This window comes from Anas platyrhynchos, chromosome 1 (genome assembly GCF_047663525.1).
Source record: "Anas platyrhynchos isolate ZD024472 breed Pekin duck chromosome 1, IASCAAS_PekinDuck_T2T, whole genome shotgun sequence".
Classification (NCBI taxonomy): domain Eukaryota; kingdom Metazoa; phylum Chordata; class Aves; order Anseriformes; family Anatidae; genus Anas; species Anas platyrhynchos.
The window spans coordinates 146,902,927-146,921,242 of record NC_092587.1 but is presented as its reverse complement, the minus strand read 5'-3'; the positions used below and the strand labels follow the sequence as shown (position 1 = coordinate 146,921,242).

The window sequence follows — 18,316 nt, the reverse complement described above, 5'->3', positions numbered from 1 at the left end:
TCTCCAGGAAGATACTACACAAAAGGATTCCCCAAGCAATCTTGGCCTGCCCATTAGTCCTGTTCTGTGGGCACTACAGAAATTCTACATGTACAAGTGCCAGGAACACTAAGAACACCATGATAGTCCTAATAAAGGACAAAGTCTGAATATTTTCCTAGGAATATTAAACCAAGTTGTTGCTATTTTTATGTGTACTCAGGAAAAGAGGAGCTGTGTGGTGAACAGCATTCTGTTAGGTGCTTGGAGCTGAAGTTTTCATTTCTATTCAGAGATTCTAGCGTATTCTCCATATACCAGGGCCAACAGTGACTATATTACTAGGAAAAATCTCTTCAATCTGTCCTACCTTGCATATACAGCATGACTTATAGTACCTAGCCTACACAATAGTCTCATGAAGAAAGCTCAGAGACAGCAGCTACAGAACAGACAGAGTAGACAACTACATAGACTTGAGGCTGCAACTTCCCTTGCTATAATGCAGAAAGTTAAAAAAAAAAAAAAAAAAAAAAAAAAAAACTCTCACTTACTCTCTGCAGTACAGAAAAGTAGCATATGTTAGGTTATGTGATGAAAGCTCGTCTGCACACCCAAAAAGGAGAACAGAGAGAAAACAGCAGGCAGGAAACCCAAATTAAGGACCCCAAGGAATAAACACCCTGTCCAGTCCCTTCCCAGAGCTGCCCCAGCAGAGCTACCAGCCCCAGTGTCCAGGCACACAACCCATCCCAATGAATCCTCATGAGCAGCATCTGTGATCACAGATCAGTCTTCTTCAGACTAAGGGGAGTTGCCTCCCAGAGAAAGGACACATTATGGGTTGCAGGGGAAGAACATTTTGGGATTCCTCAGGATTTACCATGGAATTCCTGGGTATAAACCAAAGGTAGAGAAAGGAAGTACTTAGGTGATCTGGGGAAGAGCAAATATGGGAAAACAGAGGGATTAGCAGATAAAAAGGGCCAGATGTATGTAAATAGGTTGCTGATTTGTATGTTTATCCAGTCATGTCCTTCACCTGACCAGCGTGGTCCTATCTTATCAACCTCCCTTCTAACCCTCTCCTGGGTGAGGGTTCTCCATTCCATGTGCATGTGTGTGACAGAGGTCTGGCTACTGCAAGACCAGTCCTGGGGAGTCCTTGTCAGGTGTGTGAGTGTGCACATACGTGTTAGAGGTGGTCTGTGCTAGCAGCTGGAGGGGAGCTGGGGCCTTGGGGGCATCCAGGTGCCAGCAACTGGGGAGACTGGAACCCAGGGTTTAGCTGTGGGGCAGACTGAATCTGTCAGCCCAGCTGCTGGAGGTCTCTGCCTTGTACATACACATAGATATCATCTCACTAGAGAACCTCCATCCTGTTCAGCCAGCGAGGGGAGCAGGATGAGGCTGTTTCTTCTGCCTGCATTTGCACAAGTGGTCTATGTGTCTGTCTGGGTTGACCTGTGGGACCAGCTGTGTACATATACATACACGGTGTATCCGTGTGTGTCCCTATTTCCTACTGGGAATACATTTCCAGACACGTTCTTGGTTGGATCTAGGGGCATGCAGAGGCAGCAGGCTTGTCTCTGTTGGGCTCTTGGACACAGTATGATATGTTCTCCTCTAACAGTACATACTGTTGATTCCTTCTGGATTTTTCCCTCATGAAGGCATAAAGTGTTGACTAGGATAGCACCGTCCTCCAAAGTTAGGGCCCAGAATGGCTCCAAAGAGAGAGGAATTTATAACTAGAAAGAAGAAGCAAAATCTTCAGTTCACAATGTGAAATGTGCAGCACAGGATGCAGATGACTTTGCTCCCTTTCAACATTTCCCCTTCCAAAGCCAGAAACAAAGGACTGGGCACTCTTTGAGAGGATATTCCTCTCAAAGTTTTTTCTTATAGCTTCTAAGTCATATCAGGCACTGTTTTTCTCTCCATTAAACTGTTCCTGACTTGCCTGAATATCTTGTTCAAGAATCAACAGATTCTTGATCAACAGTGAATGGAAGTGTCACAGTTTTTTCAAAATGGCTCTACCTACCTCATCTCGGTCAGCCAAACTGAAGTTACATGCCCAGTGTACAAGTACATCTTTTTCTGCCATATACCCTCACCTCATAAGCTCGGGCAGGGCAATACAGGCTAGGTGTCACAAATTAGCAGCAGACAGACTGTCATGTACATTACTAGGTGGGAAACAAAGAATGTTTTTGTCTAAATATGAAAATCAGAGATCTTCAAAACACTTAGCATAATACACCATGCTAGAGCTGTGCACATTGGTTGACCCCCACAAACCCTTTTCTGGTCCACAGCAGCCTGCAGAACGACCCTTTCTGGCCTACCTATTCATTCATGCTAGCATTGATGGCTAAAACAGCTCCTGGCCTGGTTCCCTGCCTTGCCTCTGGTTGCAGAGGAACCTCAAGCCAGAACTGCTTTTGCTTTACTGTGCTGCTGGGCAAAGAATGCAGAGCATCAGCCAGGAGAGATGAGCTGTGAAAAAGAAATTGCCTTGCAGTGTACAACCCACAAGTATGGGAGGTCTAGCTCAGTCTAGATCAAATGGAGGATTTTCCATGCAGAAAGGTAACAGAAGAACATGAAAGATGGCAAGTATAAGACAGACTTGGAACAGATGCTTCAGTCTTGGCTACACTTGAATATACAGTCACTGGCACCAAGCATGTTACCAGAGTAAGACCGCCAGCTAGTGATATTCTGATTTTGAAACACCAGGTTCTTCAAAGTGGAGTTATTCAAACTCCATGCAAGAGGAATAAATGACCTTCTTCTAGAGAAAAAAACCTATACCAATAGCTCTCGCCAAGAATAAGAGGTACAGTTTCAAGGTTTCCCTCATCCTCAAAGAAGTTTGGGCCCCTTGGAAGAACACTTCAGTAGAAGTTTCCATTGAAAAGTCCAGGAGAAGCCTCTGTCCTCCAAGAAAAGAAAGTTAAAAGAGCAGCATTTTCCCCTTCTGTGCTATATTTATTACATCAATAAACCCAAACGCACTACCTGAAGGTGAAAAAAGTATTCTCTATACTAAAATTATTTTTTTATGCACACTCTTAAAATAGAGAATAATATTTTTTATTAATTTTTCCAACTCAACTCACAAAACTTCATTTAAATTCTGAGTATGAGTACCACTGAGTCTGAAGAATTAAGCTTTTGCTCTTCTGTACTGAACATAATTTTGTTGAATTGCAGACAATCAGTGAGCCACCTTAGTTGTTTGAGGACTCTGAAAATTATCACAATGTTCTATAAAATTTCACCAGAACCATTCAGGATGTGACACCTACAAGCCACTATGTGTAGGATTTACCACCTGACCAGTATACTGTATGTACAAATGTATGTATTCAGTATGGTAAAAGGAACTTTTTTTCCTATCCATAATGCCAGGAATTATTATAGGAAAAAATGATGTGCACACATACACAAATTCATCCCTCTATTCTGCATTACAGAATCCTTATAACTAGCTTATGTAAGATAGCCTTGATGGAAATTCAAATTAAAGATTTAATTTCCTTTGTCATCCATTTAAAATATAGCTAAAATACCACATTAGAACAATAGCTGCCAAGCACTATTGTGTCTGCTGAAATAAGAGGAATGTGTAAGCTTTGTGTCATTTTTACTCAATATAAGCATTCCTACAGTCGAGAATAATTCATAAATAGGCAGGCTTTCCTGCAGAGCAGAGACACAGGTGTGGAATTTATTTATTTATTTATTTTTAAAGTGAGGGCACTGCATGTGTCATTACTGCTTCATGAGAAGTAATGTCTGGTGTAGGGTTACCCGGCCCCTGAAGGGTGAGCCAGGATGCCTTGCTGGTCTCTTAGTTCCCTTTGGAGAACACAGGCTGAGCTGGGTGCTGCCACGAAACAACCAGCCTGTCCTGGTTTCAGTTAGAATTAATTTTCTTCCTAGTAGCTGGTGGAATGCTGTGTTTTGGCTTAGGATGAGAAGAGTGCTGATAACACCCCGATGCTTTAATTGTTGCAGAGCAGTGCTTATACTAAGCCAAGGACATCTCAGCCTTTTGCTCTGTCCTGCCAACGGGCAGGCTGGGGGTGCAGTAAGAGCTGGGAGGGGACAGACCCAGGACAGGTGACCCAAACTAGCCAAAGGGGTATTCCATACCATCTAACGTCATGCTAAACAATATATAGGGGTGGCTAGCCGGGGGGAGGGGGCCGGACTGCTCGGGGTTAGGCTGGGCATCGGTCAGCGGGTGGTGAGCAATTGCATTGTGCATCACTTGTTTGTACATATTATTATTACTTTCCTATTATCACCATTGTATCATTATCATTATTATTGTTATTATTATTGTTATTATTATTATTTTCCTGTCTTATTAAACTGTCTTTATCTCAACTCACGGGCTTCACTTTCCATTTCTCTCCCCCGTCCCAGAGAGGGAGGGGGGAGGGTGAGCGAACGGCTGCGTGGTGTTTAGCTGCCGGCCGGGTTAAACCACGACAGTCTTTTTGGAAGAGAAGGCAAAGTGATCCAGGGAGGATACAGGGGTTGTGAAGGAGAAAGGGAGAGTAATCAAGTAAGAAAAAATATCTTCCCCTTTCCCCTCCACAGATTGACTCTCTAATGGAGAAAAACAATAGGTATAATTGCTAATAGTTCCCAAGATACTGTTTCCAAAGTACAGAGTCCACGATGTTACTGAGTATAAATACCAGGTTAGAGTCATGACCAGATACCTTATCGTCTCATAAGCCATTGCTATAACACTCAGTACCATAATGATCTGATACCAGGGCCCGGAGAGGATAAACAACACGACAGAGAGCAAATACGGAAAATAATGTACTATAATACTCAATTTGGAAAACAGGAGCAGCAGAGTTCAGATTAAAGCAATCAGAATCATGACAAGTGACTATTAAGCAGGTCTAATCCTTACACCAATTTTAGTTTAACACACTCTGATCAGATCTGCCGTTATCTCAACCTTTCGGGCCCCACGTTGGGCGCCAAAAATCTGTTGTACAGCAGATACAACATGAGAATCCTGTAAGGGGATGGCCTGTCCCGAATGGCAAGGGGTAGTACTGGCTCTGCGGCAATAAATGCAGGAAGGTGTTGCCCCTTGGCTGGAAGGGAGCTTGCACCCTGGGGGCAATAATTCCACATGTACCTATTACTGAAGACCCACAACGCCAAAGCCCCCCTGAGACCGCACGCAGAATTACGAGGACTCCACATAATCCTCTAGGAAACCGAACCAGGGAATTTCACTCACTGGAGAACTAGAAAATAACACTCTGCACGCAGTCCAGGCACTACGAGAGGAGCTAAGAAGCTTCTCAGAAACAGTACTTGTGTTGGGTCTGTCTGAGCTGGAGTCACCTTTTCCCTGCAGCAGCCCACACAGTGCTGTGCTCTGCACTCGCAGCTGGAGCAGCACTGATATCGCTCAGGTGTTGTGTCTGTTGCTGCGTCGTGCTGGCACGGCATCAGGACTCCTTCCAAGCCCCCAAGAGCCAGCAGGCTGGGGGTGGGCAAGTGATGGGGAGGGGGCATTGCCAGGGCAGCTGACCTAAACCAACCAAAGGGATATTCCATAACACCTGATGTCACACTCAGCAATAAAAAGGGGGGCTCTCCTGGGGGAGGGGGCTGTTCCTCCTGAACAACCACTACGCGTTTTGAGGCCCTGCTTCCCAGGACGTGGCCGAACATCGCTCCTTGATGGGAAGTAGAGAATATTTTTTTTCCCTCTCTCTGTGCTTCCGCACTGACTTATTGTTTCTCTTGTTTCTTTTTTTCCTCCCCATTCCCTTTCCCTTTAATTAAACCTTTCTCATCTCAAACCTCGAGTCCCCTGTGTTGTATTTTCTCCCCCTGCCTCTTTGAGGAGAGGGGGAGTGAGAGAGCGGTTGTGGTGGAGCTCAGCTGCCCACCTGAGTCAAACCACAACAGGCCAACAGGGCTGCGGGTATTGGCTGTGTTCCCTGTTCGCTGCAAAGTGCCTGTGCACGTGGTGGGAGATTGCATCCCCAGCTTTCTCAGGCCCTGGAAGCAAATCCCCCAAAAGCAGAGCAGTGGCATCACGAGCGGAGCCCCAGAGGCAACCGCGACTGTCTGAAAGGCAGGCATCAAGAATGCGGACATGTCAGAGGAGGAGCAGCAAGATGCTGTTGATTGCGCCACTCAGACCTTGGCGAAGCACATCGAGAAGGGCATTGCTGTGCACATCGGGAAGGAATTTGACAAGAAATAGAATCCCACTTGGCACTGCAACACAGTGCGGCTCCTGCACTCGCGGCTGCCCCTGCGCGGGCTGCTGCCGCTGCTTCTGGAACCTTCCTGCAGCCTCTGGCAGCTGGCGCCTGCGTGGCGGCCACACGTTGGGCTTGGCAGCCTGGCATCTGCAGGCCGTGCCAGCCTGCAGCATGGCATTGGCGGCCTTGCTGCTGGCTCCCTCGTTGCAGGCTAGAGCGTTTGTTATGACAGTGGACACAAAGGACCGTATTGCATTGCCCACGTCTTCGTCAGGGGCCACAGGACTGTGTGGGCCACGTTCCCGCCTCTCTGCCCTCACTGCTCTGTCCCTGTTGCCAGAGATGCAGGGAAGAGGTGGCAAAAGCTCTTGCTGGCTGCGGGCCTCTGTTCCCAATGACTTTGCCCTTCCTCCCCCTGAAGAAGCAGAGGCTGCTGCTTGCAGAGGGGGCAGCTTGCAAGTGGCCCTTTCAGATGATGATGCCTCTGCTGCAGGCACTTGCTTGGGTGCTGCTGCCTGAGTCGCTGCCTGCCTTGGCAAAGGCGGCAGGGCTGGCAGCTGGATTCTCTCGGCCTGCCTCACCCCACGGTGAGGCAGTGTCTTGATGTCTTGCGGCTTCTTCTCCATCTGCAAGAGAAGGCAAGGAGAAAGGCCAAGTTACTTGGGCCATTTCTGCCATTCCGCTCAGTGTACCCCCTAGAAGTGCTGCTGTGAGCTGCCCTGCAGCAGCCCCCGGCACGCCCTGGCAGCTGCCCACGCAGAGCCGGGCTCAGCCTGCCAGGGTAATGCCCTGCCTGTCTCCTCCTGCAAGTGCTGCCTGCTTGTCGCAGGCTGCCAGGGCTGCCAACGATGTTCGACCGAACCCTCCTGGGGCTCCCGACTCTGTGTGGCAGGAAGATTCCCTGCTCCTTGCTTTAAGAGCATGCTGTGGAGAAGCTTTCAGCGGCAGAGCCACAGCTGTGCCACGCTGCTGTTTAGCCTGCAGCTTCTCTGGCTGCTGAAGCAGGTCCTATGCTTCAGAGTTGTGGCTGAGACAGTGTTGGTAACACAACGGTGTCTTTGCTGGAACAGGTCACACCAGGAACCAAGGGAGTGGCTGCTGCTCCTGCTTCGTCAGCTGCTCCTGGGAGGAGATCTGTGCTGGCCTCCCTGAGATGCTCTGCATCTCACTTCTCCACCTTCTTCTTGTGGCGCTGCTGCTGCAGCGAGAGGGGCTTCATTGGCCTCCCCCACAGGGCCTCCAGCCAATGCAGAGGCTGAGGATGTACAGTCTGCAGGCTCTTCTGTAGACTGTACATTGCTTCTTTCTTATTTCTTTTCATGATTTAAGAAAGAAATAAATGGCAATTCTAGAATTTTCTTCCCACACCCAAATGGGTCACCGCACACACTTTGTGGGATGTACTCGAGGCTTGTATGGGACAGAAACGAGAGAATTTTATTCTCAGTCCTGGGTTGCTCAGCTCAGTTGTGGCCCTACAGGAAGGAAACTCCCTGAGTGCAGGGAGAGAGAGAGAAAAGCTGCTCCTTGACAGGGAGGCTCCAGCCCCACCCTCTGACAGCCCTGGCGGCCATTTGGCAGTTCTGCCTTCCCCCCCGCGCCACAAGCTGGCTGAGGCCTTGGCCTGTCCGCAGCACGGCTGCCAGCGATGGTGGGCGGCATCTAGAGCCAAGAGGCCTTTCCTTTTCTTTGTGCTGAAGGAAACGTGCTGTCTGGAGAGGCAGTGCCTCTTTGCTCCAAGTCTTGCGGGGTTGCCTCTCACTTTGAGGGCCCTGTTTTTCGTCAGCATTTGTGAGGGGCTTCTGCATGCCCCCCGCTCACTTGTTGCGGCCAGGGCTTCCCCCCAGGATGTCTGGGCAGGCCCATGCCACTGGGCAGGCTCTGGGTGGGCCTCGTCCCCTGCAGGGGCAGGCGTCTGCCCCTGAGCCCAGAGCCCAGGAGCGGCTCCTGCACTCGCGGCTGCCCCTGCGCGGGCTGCTGCTGCTGCTTCTGGAACCTTCCTGCAGCCTCTGGCAGCTGGCGCCTGCGTGGCGGCCGCACGTTGGGCTTGGCAGCCTGGCATCTGCAGGCCGTGCCAGCCTGCAGCATGGCATTGGCGGCCTTGTTGCCGTCCCCAGGGCACGGCTGAAAGGGGATTTGGGGCATTTGCTTTCCAGGGGCTGGGCACGTTGGGGATGCAATACCCCACCACGTGCACAGGCAGTTCGCACTGAACAAGGTGGGCTTTGCAGCCTCGTCCTGCCCTCGTAGCCTGCTCCTTCCTGCAGCTGCCACCCCACAGCCCGCCTCCTCAAGCAGAAGAAACGCCCCAGCGGTAGCCTGCAAAGTGCAGCTGTGCCAGGGGCCCCTTGCTGCTCTGGCAATATGCACAACAGAAGAGCCCAGCTCCAGCAGAAGGACGGGATGCGTACTGCGTGGCGCTTGTGCGTTGCCTGTGGCCCGAGTGGGCAAGCCAGCATGTAGCCAGAGCCGGTTCTCAAGGCTTTCCCTATTAGTTGGGAACCCCGTGGAGGGTTTTTCCTGAGATGAGGGTGTTGGCTGTGCTCTTCCTAGCCCAGCTCTTCCGTAGGGGGCAAAAAGGAGGGAGCTGGGAAGCTCCCAGACACTGAGGCCATCTCCAGGGCTCTCCGCAGTGACGCCATCTGGCACCTTCCCATGAGCAGTGGCCAAAGCACAAGGGCCCATCTTCTTTGTTGGGGAAGCCCCGCGCTGCATTTCCAGTGCCAGAAATGCTTAAATACTGTTCCTCCTTTCTTGCTTTTCAGCGTGTCTTAGTACCTGGGCTGGGTGCCTCCTTCCTTATTAAAGTGGGGCTGCTCTTGTTTTTTGCTTTGAGCTCCTCCAGGTAAAGAAGCCCACTTTTCAGCTCTCGGAGAACTTTGCCTGTCTTCCCGGAGTCCCACATAAGAAAGAAAGAGACTTTTCCCGTTTCTTTCTCAGGCGAATTTGGCCGCATCGGCAGGAAAAGTGTCCTGACACATGTCCTCCTGACTGTCTTTTCCTTGCCGGGCAGCTGCTTGGTGAGCAACGGCTGTTGCAGCACTTCCTCCCCTTGTGTGCTTGCAGGCTGCAGACAGCACGTCAGGTTCTTGCAGTGCAAAATTCCACTAACCTTGCATTTTCAAAAGGGATTGTGTGGGCATGGCAGTAGCATACCAGGTGAAGTATTTTAAGCAGATAAGGGGAATGTCCCACAGTCGCAAAATGAGGAGGATAGCTAAGAAAAGCAGGAGAAACAGGGCAAAAATCAGTAACAAACAAATAAATAAATAAATAAATCACGGGCCTTCTAGTCACGAGAGATGAAGAAAAAAATAATTTAAAAAAAAAAAAGGAAAAGGGGAAAATAAAGGTTGGTCAAATAAAATTGTACATATATGGTATAGTAGTAAGCATCGCGTGGTTTGTGAACCTGATTCTCCCCCTGTACTCAGCTCTGGTGAGGTCGCGCCATGAATACCCTGTTCAGTTTTGGGGCCCTCACTGCAGGAAGGACGTGGAGGTCCTGGAGCATGTCCAAGGAAGGGGAAAGGAGCAGCCGAAGGGCCCAGGGAGCAAATCATGTGAGGAGTGCTGAGGGAGCTGGAGTTATGTAGCCTAGAGGAAAGGAGGCTTGGGGGAGACCTTATCACTGTGTACAAGGACCTCAGAGAAGGTTGTAGTGCGGTGGGGGTCAGTCCCATCTCCCAAGCAACAGGCGGTAGGAGAAGAGGAAAAAGTGGGGCCGCGGGAGGTTTAGGTGGATTTAGGTTTAGGTTTAGGCAAAAAGTCTTCAACGAAAGGGTTGTGAAGCATTGGAACAGGCTGCCCAGGGAAGTAGTTGAGTGACCATCCCTGGAGGCATTCGAAAGCCGTGTAGATCTGGTGCCGAGGGACACGGTTCAGTGGTAGATTCTATGATTCTGTACTTCTGTACTGGCCCTGGGTGCCAGGTTGGCATGGCCTGCACCACTCTTTCACCTGAGATCAACGGCACAGAGGGGAGCACTGGGGGCAAAAGTCTGCCTGAGCTTTTATTCAGATCAGAAAGCAGCCGCAGCTGAGCTGAGGCTGGGGGCAGGATGTGGTGGGGCATCTGAATTCCTGGGGCGCTGTCCTGTGCCTCGCAGTGATGCTTCCGTGGGCGCTGCAAAGCTTCCTGAGGGCCAGCTGCCAGCTCCAAGCATCCTCCTGGGACTGGCCCAGCCGGGCGCGGCTACTCTCGCTGTCCTGCGATGCATCTGCAGCGGAAAGCCCTGCGCAGCGCGCGAAGTGCCCTCCTGATGCGGGAGGGCCGTGGCTGGCGTGCCGGGGCTTGTGCGAGGTCAAGGATGCCTGTGGGGGACACAGAGGTGTAGGTTAGGGCCTGAGCGGGTGTTGGGCGAGCCTGTCCCCCCCTCCAAGGCCTTTCCCCGGGGAGGGGTGGCCCAGGACCAGCCAGCCCCCCTGCGCGTGGTGCTGCCAACCTTGTGCTTGGTGCTGCTCGCTGCGCTGAACAGGCCCGGCCAACAGATCCTGGGACGGCGCTTGTGTCTGGGATGTTGCTGGCTCATCCGCTGGCATATCTTTGGTGCAGGAGGAGGACTGCGCTTGGCCTCCCTGCTCGATGGCCACCTGCATGGGGAGAGGAACAGCACGGGCAGCTGAGGAAAGGGATGTCAGCCCTTATGCCTGGGACATGTGGAAATGCAGAGCAGCAGGCAGCTCCCGGCATGCACACCCCACGCACTGCTTCTGCCTGGGGCTGCCCTGGATGCTTCGTGTCCACGGCGTGTGCTGTGCTTACCTGGTGCCCAGGAACCAAGGGACTGGCTGCTGCTCCTGCTTTGTCAGCTGCTGCTGGGCGGAAATCTCTGCTGGGCTCCTGGAGAGGCTCTGCAGCCAAAGGAGAAGCCCCTTCTCCACCTTCTTGTGGCGTTGCTGCTGCAGCGAGAGGGGCTTCATTGGCCTCCCCCACATGGCCTCTGGCCAAGGCAGAGGCCGAGGATGTACATTCTGCAGGCTCTGGTGTGGGAGGAGGCACCCTGGGCACTGTGACCCAGGGAGCACTTGCTGCCTTGCTTGGGGCTCCCTGGATGATGGCTACAGAGTGGAGTAGGACTGCAGCCACGATGGTGTCAACTCTTTCATCCAGCTCTTCATCAGAGACACTGCAGGCATGTCGGGCACGTCCCTGGCTCTCCACCATCACGGCAGCGCTGTGCTCACTGGGGCTTGCACAGGCTGATGGCTTCGACTGTTGAGCCCCACGTGTCAGGGGAGGCGCTCTGTGTCCCTCATCTTCCAGAGCAGGGGCTGCTGGAGGACTTGCTGGCCTGCTCTGTGCTGCTGTTGTGTAAGTGAGAGGCGTGCTGTGCCTATCTTCCCCAGGAATTTCTTCCTCGGGAGCAGCTGATGGGGCAGTGTCTGTGGTTTGCAGCGAGCCAGGAGAGGCGCTTGCTGGGTGTTTTGCTTCTTCTGCTGCCTCCCTGTCCACACTGCTGGCTGCGCTGCCCTCTTGCTGGGGAACGTCCTGTGCGTCTGTGAAGAGGCTGGCGAACCTGGGGTTGATCCAGGAGTTGATGATGACGATCTCCTCCTCTTCATCGCATCCCCCAGGACTGCTCTCTTTCTTGCCCCGGCCTTGGCTTGTCCCCTCGTTGCCTGTCCCCTGCCTGGGTTTGGCGTGTTTCTCTCTCCGTTGATTTTGCTTCTTACCCTGGCCTGGGCTAGCTGCTGCAGGGTCTCTGGTGGAAGCCCTTGCTCCTGCGCATACCTGGGAATCAGGCCCTGGCAGAGCAGTGGTCCGCCTCCTCTCCATGTCTGTCTGGACCCCGGCTGATCTCGTTGCTCTCCCTGTGCTCCCGGTGTGTGCCAGGTCCCCCAGTGCTCCAGCCAAGGCAGATGCTGAGGATGTAGAGTCTGCAGGCTCTGCTGTGGGAGGAGGCACGCTGGGTCCTGTGGCCGAGGGAGCACTTGGTGCCTTGCTCACGGCTCCCTGGCTCATGGCTACAACACGGCGTAGGACTGTGGAAACGATGGTGTCAACTCTTTCATCCAGCTCGTCATCACAGGCACTGGAGGCATGTCGGGCACGTCCCTGGCTCTCAACCATCACCGCAGTGCTGTGCTCACTGGGGCTTGGAGAGGCCGATGGTTTTGACTGTGGAGCCCCACGTGTCAGGGGAGGCGCTCTGTGTCCCTCATCTTCCAGAGCAGGGGCTGCTGGAGGACTTGCTGGCCTGCTCTGTGCTGCTGTTGTGTAAGTGAGAGGCGTGCTGTGCCTCTCTTCCCCTGGACCTTCTTCCAGGGGAGCAGCTGATGGGGCAGTGTCCGTGGTTTGCAGCGAGCCAGGAGAGGCGCTTGCTGGGTGTTTTGCTTCTTCTGCTGCCTCCCTGTCCACACTGCTGGCTGCGCTGCCCTCTTGCTGGGGAACGTCCTGTGCGTCTGTGAAGAGGCTGGCGAACCTGGGGTTGATCCAGGAGTTGATGATGACGATCTCCTCTTCATCGCATCCCCCAGGACTGCTCTCTTTCTTGCCCCGGCCTTGGCTTGTCCCCTCGTTGCCTGTCCCCTGCCTGGGTTTGGCGTGTTTCTCTCCCTGTTGTTTTTTCTTCTTACCCTGGCCTGGGCTAGCTGCTGCAGGGTCTCTGCTGGAAGCCCTTGCTCCTGAGCATACCCGGGAATCAGGCCCTGGCAGAGAAGTCGTCCACGTCCTCTCCAGGTCTGTCTGGACCCCGGCTGAACTTGTTGCTCTCAATTTGCACCCCGTTTGTGCCAGGTCCCCAAGTGCTGCTGATCGTTGGCCGTGTTCCCAGCTTTTTTGCGTCTTCTGCAGCACTTCAGACACGCGGGAGTGTGCTGTGTCCTGCAGTGCCGTGCAAGAGTCTGCAGGGCTGTGTGGGGCAGGGTGCCAGCTCTTCTTTAAATTCTGGGGCCCAGTTGCGGGCTGAGGTGGTGTTCTGTGTCCTTTGCTCGTCGGAGGTCTGCCCACAGGAGGAAGCCTTGCCTCCCTCATGGCTCCCTGGTTCCAGGCAAGGCCATTTCTTATTGCAGTGGAGACAAAGGCCTTTATTCGGTCGTCCATTTCTTCGGCAGGGGATTCAAGGCTGCTTTTGGACGAGTGCCGACTCTTGCAGTTTTGGGCCGCTGCTGTGGTGAGAGGTGGTGTTCTGGGGCCTTTGGTCCTGGGACCTCTGCCTGAGGGAGAAAGCCTTGTCTTGCTGCTGGCTCCCTCGTTGCAGGCTAGAGTGTTTGTTATGACAGTGGACACGAAGGACCGTATTGCATTGCCCACGTCCTCGTCAGGGGCCACAGGGCTGTGTGGGCCACGTTCCCGCCTCTCTGCCCTCACTGCTCTGTCCCTGTTGCCAGAGATGCAGGGAAGAGGTGGCAAAAGCTCTTGCTGGCTGCGGGCCTCTGTTCCCAATGACTTTGCCCTTCCTCCCCCTGAAGAAGCAGAGGCTGCTGCTTGCAGAGGGGGCAGCTTGCAAGTGGCCCTTTCAGATGATGATGCCTCTGCTGCAGGCACTTGCTTGGGTGCTGCTGTCTGAGTCGCTGCCTGCCTTGGCAAAGGCGGCAGGGCTGGCAGCTGGATTCTCTCGGCCTGCCTCACCCCACGGTGAGGCAGTGTCTTGATGTCTTGCGGCTTCTTCTCCATCTGCAAGAGAAGGCAAGGAGAAAGGCCAAGTTACTTGGGCCATTTCTGCCATTCCGCTCAGTGTACCCCCTAGAAGTGCTGCTGTGAGCTGCCCTGCAGCGGCCCCCGGCACGCCCTGGCAGCTGCCCACGCAGAGCCGGGCTCAGCCTGCCAGGGTAATGCCCTGCCTGTCTCCTCCTGCAAGTGCTGCCTGCTTGTCGCAGGCTGCCAGGGCTGCCAACGATGTTCGACCGAACCCTCCTGGGGCTCCCGACTCCGTGTGGCAGCTGCCAGTGTGACGCACGCTCTCTGGGCACGACCGCACCGGCAGCCTGTCCGCATGGAGGGACGGTGGAGGCAGCTCCTGGCTGCGCACAGCCAGGTTGAATTAGGCCACGCTGCTCTTTGTGCCTCTGGGCACAGAACTGCCAGGGCCACGTGGGCTTTGGCTGTCCTGGGGGTGGGCTCTTCATGGAGAAACCCCAGGTTTGGGAACAACTGTGTCCAGGCCGGAGGGGCTCAGGGCCAGCTGGCCGGCTCGCTCCAGCACCGTTCTCCTCATCCTGGTGCTCTCGGTGCCATCCCGTCACGCTGCTGTCCCTGTCTCGCTCCCTGAGCCTCACCTGGCGCCGCTCCTGTACGCTCCGCTGCCCTTCAGCGGGCTGGGAGTCATCCTTATTCTGCTGCTCCATGCTATGCTCCAGGTCCTCTGACCAAGAACTCCAACGGGCACCCAGGGGAGCTGCTGCCTCCTGACAGAGCTGCTCTCCTGAGAGTGAGTGGGCAGCCCGGGGCTCGGGCTTTATAAGGGACACCGTTGCCGTGGGTACCCCTCCGTGTCACAATGGCCTTTGGGTACGCATCACAATGCTCCGGTGGTTGCCATGGGGCCCTCAAGCCCATATTCTGGCAGACACCCCAGGGACACCATCTCACACACCCACAGCAGGATCTGCATTGGCAGGTACCTCTGGCTCCTTCCAGCCAGTGCCCCCGGCTCAGCCCCAGCTCAGTCTTTCTCAGGGGAGTCAGCTTAGCTCCCTAACTGCTCCCAGGTAACTGCGCGTTACCTGCTCTGCCAGGAGATGCTCTGCTCGGTCATCCGCGTAAGCTTCCTGGCTCTTTTGCCTGACTGCCCACACATCAGCAGAGACTGCACTCGAGCTTGGACGCCCATCGGGCCACCCTGGCAGTGCAGCTGGAGCAGGAGCAGGAGCAGGAGCAGGGATTCCTCCCGTGTCCGGGCAGCCAGAGGCCTGTGGCTCTAGGCACTGTGAAGTGCTCCCAGAGAAGGCGGGCGCCAGGGAGCCGGTGGAGCTGGCAGAGAGGTGGCTTGAGGTGGGCTCTGGCAGGGCTGTGAGAGGAAAGCCCTGGGCAGCCGCAGGACGAGTTCCTGCTCCTTGCTTTAAGAGCAAGCTGTGGAGAAGCTTTCAGCAGCAGAGCCACAGCTGTGCCACGCTGCTGTTTAGCCTGCAGCTTCTCTGCCTGCTGAAGCAGGTCCTATGCTTCGGAGTTGTGCCTGAAACAGTGTTGGTAACACAACGGTGTCTTTGCTGGAACAGGTTGCCCAGAGAGGCTGTGGCATCTCCATCCTTGGAGATCTTCAGAAGCACAATCCTCGGAATTGTGCGTAAAGCTAGTCCTTTGGGGAGAAAGGAAAGGAATTGGAAAAATAACCCAAAAACTAGGGAAAAGGATTAAAAAGCACAGGTTAGATATTGTCCAATTGTCTGGCCTGAAAAGCCATTAAAAGGAACTTTGCTCCTTTGGCCACAACACTGGTCTGATGAAAACTCCCGCTTCAAGTTTACATGTAAACAATAAGACTCCTTTTCCGCAGGAGGAATCAAGTTATGCTCCCTCTAACCCTAACATTGCAGCCGAGGCAGCAGGAGCTGCAGCAGCAAGGAAGTATATGTGGAAGTGCATGTGCTTGAGACAAAGTATTGGATCTGCTTGAGACAAAGTATTGCTGTGAAGGGAGTGACTCCTCACTCTAGAGTAACACTTGTAACAGTAACAGTAGAAGTTGTTGTACAGCAGATACAACATGAGAATCCTGTAAGGGGATGGCCTGTCCCGAATGGCAAGGGGTAGTACTGGCTCTGCGGCAATAAATGCAGGAAGGTGTTGCCCCTTGGCTGGAAGGGAGCTTGCACCCTGGGGGCAATAATTCCACATGTACCTATTACTGAAGACCCACAACGCCAAAGCCCCCCTGAGACCGCACGCAGAATTACGAGGACTCCACATAATCCTCTAGGAAACCGAACCAGGGAATTTCACTCACTGGAGAACTAGAAAATAACACTCTGCACGCAGTCCAGGCACTACGAGAGGAGCTAAGAAGCTTCTCAGAAACAGTACTTGTGTTGGGTCTGTCTGAGCTGGAGTCACCTTTTCCCTGCAGCAGCCCACACAGTGCTGTGCTCTGCACTCGCAGCTGGAGCAGCACTGATATCGCTCAGGTGTTGTGTCTGTTGCTGCGTCGTGCTGGCATGGCATCAGGACTCCTTCCAAGCCCCCAAGAGCCAGCAGGCTGGGGGTGGGCAAGTGATGGGGAGGGGGCATTGCCAGGGCAGCTGACCTAAACCAACCAAAGGGATATTCCATAACACCTGATGTCACACTCAGCAATAAAAAGGGGGGCTCTCCTGGGGGAGGGGGCTGTTCCTCCTGAACAACCACTACGCGTTTTGAGGCCCTGCTTCCCAGGACGTGGCCGAACATCGCTCCTTGATGGGAAGTAGAGAATATTTTTTTTCCCTCTCTCTGTGCTTCCGCACTGACTTATTGTTTCTCTTGTTTCTTTTTTTCCTCCCCATTCCCTTTCCCTTTAATTAAACCTTTCTCATCTCAAACCTCGAGTCCTCTGTGTTGTATTTTCTCCCCCTGCCTCTTTGAGGAGAGGGGGAATGAGAGAGCGGTTGTGGTGGAGCTCAGCTGCCCACCTGAGTCAAACCACAACAGGCCAACAGGGCTGCGGGTATTGGCTGTGTTCCCTGTTCGCTGCAAAGTGCCTGTGCACGTGGTGGGAGATTGCATCCCCAGCTTTCTCAGGCCCTGGAAGCAAATCCCCCAAAAGCAGAGCAGTGGCATCACGAGCGGAGCTCCGTAGGCAACCGCGACTGTCTGAAAGGCAGGCATCAAGAATGCGGACATGTCAGAGGAGGAGCAGCAAGATGCTGTTGATTGCGCCACTCAGACCTTGGCGAAGCACATCGAGAAGGGCATTGCTGTGCACATCAGGAAGGAATTTGACAAGAAATAGAATCCCACTTGGCACTGCAACACAGTGCGGCTCCTGCACTCGCGGCTGCCCCTGCGCGGGCTGCTGCCGCTGCTTCTGGAACCTTCCTGCAGCCTCTGGCAGCTGGCGCCTGCATGGCGGCCGCACGTTGGGCTTGGCAGCCTGGCATCTGCAGGCCGTGCCAGCCTGCAGCATGGCATTGGCGGCCTTGCTGCTGGCTCCCTCGTTGCAGGCTAGAGCGTTTGTTATGACAGTGGACACGAAGGACCGTATTGCATTGCCCACGTCCTCGTCAGGGGCCACAGGGCTGTGTGGGCCACGTTCCCGCCTCTCTGCCCTCACTGCCCTGTCCCTCTTGCCAGAGATGCAGGGAAGAGGTGGCAAAAGCTCTTGCTGGCTGCGGGCCTCTGTTCCCAATGACTTTGCCCTTCCTCCCCCTGAAGAAGCAGAGGCTGCTGCTTGCAGAGGGGGCAGCTTGCAAGTGGCCCTTTCAGATGATGATGCCTCTGCTGCAGGCACTTGCTTGGGTGCTGCTGCCTGAGTCGCTGCCTGCCTTGGCAAAGGCGGCAGGGCTGGCAGCTGGATTCTCTCGGCCTGCCTCACCCCACGGTGAGGCAGTGTCTTGATGTCTTGCGGCTTCTTCTCCATCTGCAAGAGAAGGCAAGGAGAAAGGCCAAGTTACTTGGGCCATTTCTGCCATTCCGCTCAGTGTACCCCCTAGAAGTGCTGCTGTGAGCTGCCCTGCAGCAGCCCCCGGCACGCCCTGGCAGCTGCCCACGCAGAGCCGGGCTCAGCCTGCCAGGGTAATGCCCTGCCTGTCTCCTCCTGCAAGTGCTGCCTGCTTGTCGCAGGCTGCCAGGGCTGCCAACGATGTTCGACCGAACCCTCCTGGGGCTCCCGACTCTGTGTGGCAGGAAGATTCCCTGCTCCTTGCTTTAAGAGCATGCTGTGGAGAAGCTTTCAGCGGCAGAGCCACAGCTGTGCCACGCTGCTGTTTAGCCTGCAGCTTCTCTGGCTGCTGAAGCAGGTCCTATGCTTCAGAGTTGTGGCTGAGACAGTGTTGGTAACACAACGGTGTCTTTGCTGGAACAGGTCACACCAGGAACCAAGGGAGTGGCTGCTGCTCCTGCTTCGTCAGCTGCTCCTGGGAGGAGATCTGTGCTGGCCTCCCTGAGATGCTCTGCATCTCACTTCTCCACCTTCTTCTTGTGGCGCTGC

General features: G+C 54.0%; 1 protein-coding gene and 1 long non-coding RNA gene across 2 annotated transcripts in view; one reads left to right on the top strand and one right to left on the bottom strand.

Moving 5' to 3' along the window:
- Positions 1-8,248: 8,248 nt before the first annotated feature.
- LOC113840735 (uncharacterized) lies at positions 8,249-16,727 on the bottom strand. The gene is made up of 4 exons (XM_027447479.3): positions 14,472-16,727; positions 11,017-13,869; positions 10,697-10,844; positions 8,249-10,565 (listed from the first exon to the last, which is right to left on the bottom strand). The coding sequence occupies exons 1-4, from the start codon at positions 14,538-14,540 to the stop codon at positions 10,447-10,449; spliced, it is 3,189 nt and encodes a 1,062-aa protein (XP_027303280.3). The 5' UTR covers positions 14,541-16,727; the 3' UTR covers positions 8,249-10,446.
- LOC140000937 (uncharacterized) overlaps positions 13,239-18,316 on the top strand; it is a 32,737-nt gene continuing 27,659 nt past the window's right edge. The window contains exon 1 of the long non-coding RNA XR_011806131.1: positions 13,239-13,376. This is a non-coding gene — a long non-coding RNA (uncharacterized lncRNA). The remainder of the gene's footprint in view (positions 13,377-18,316) is intronic.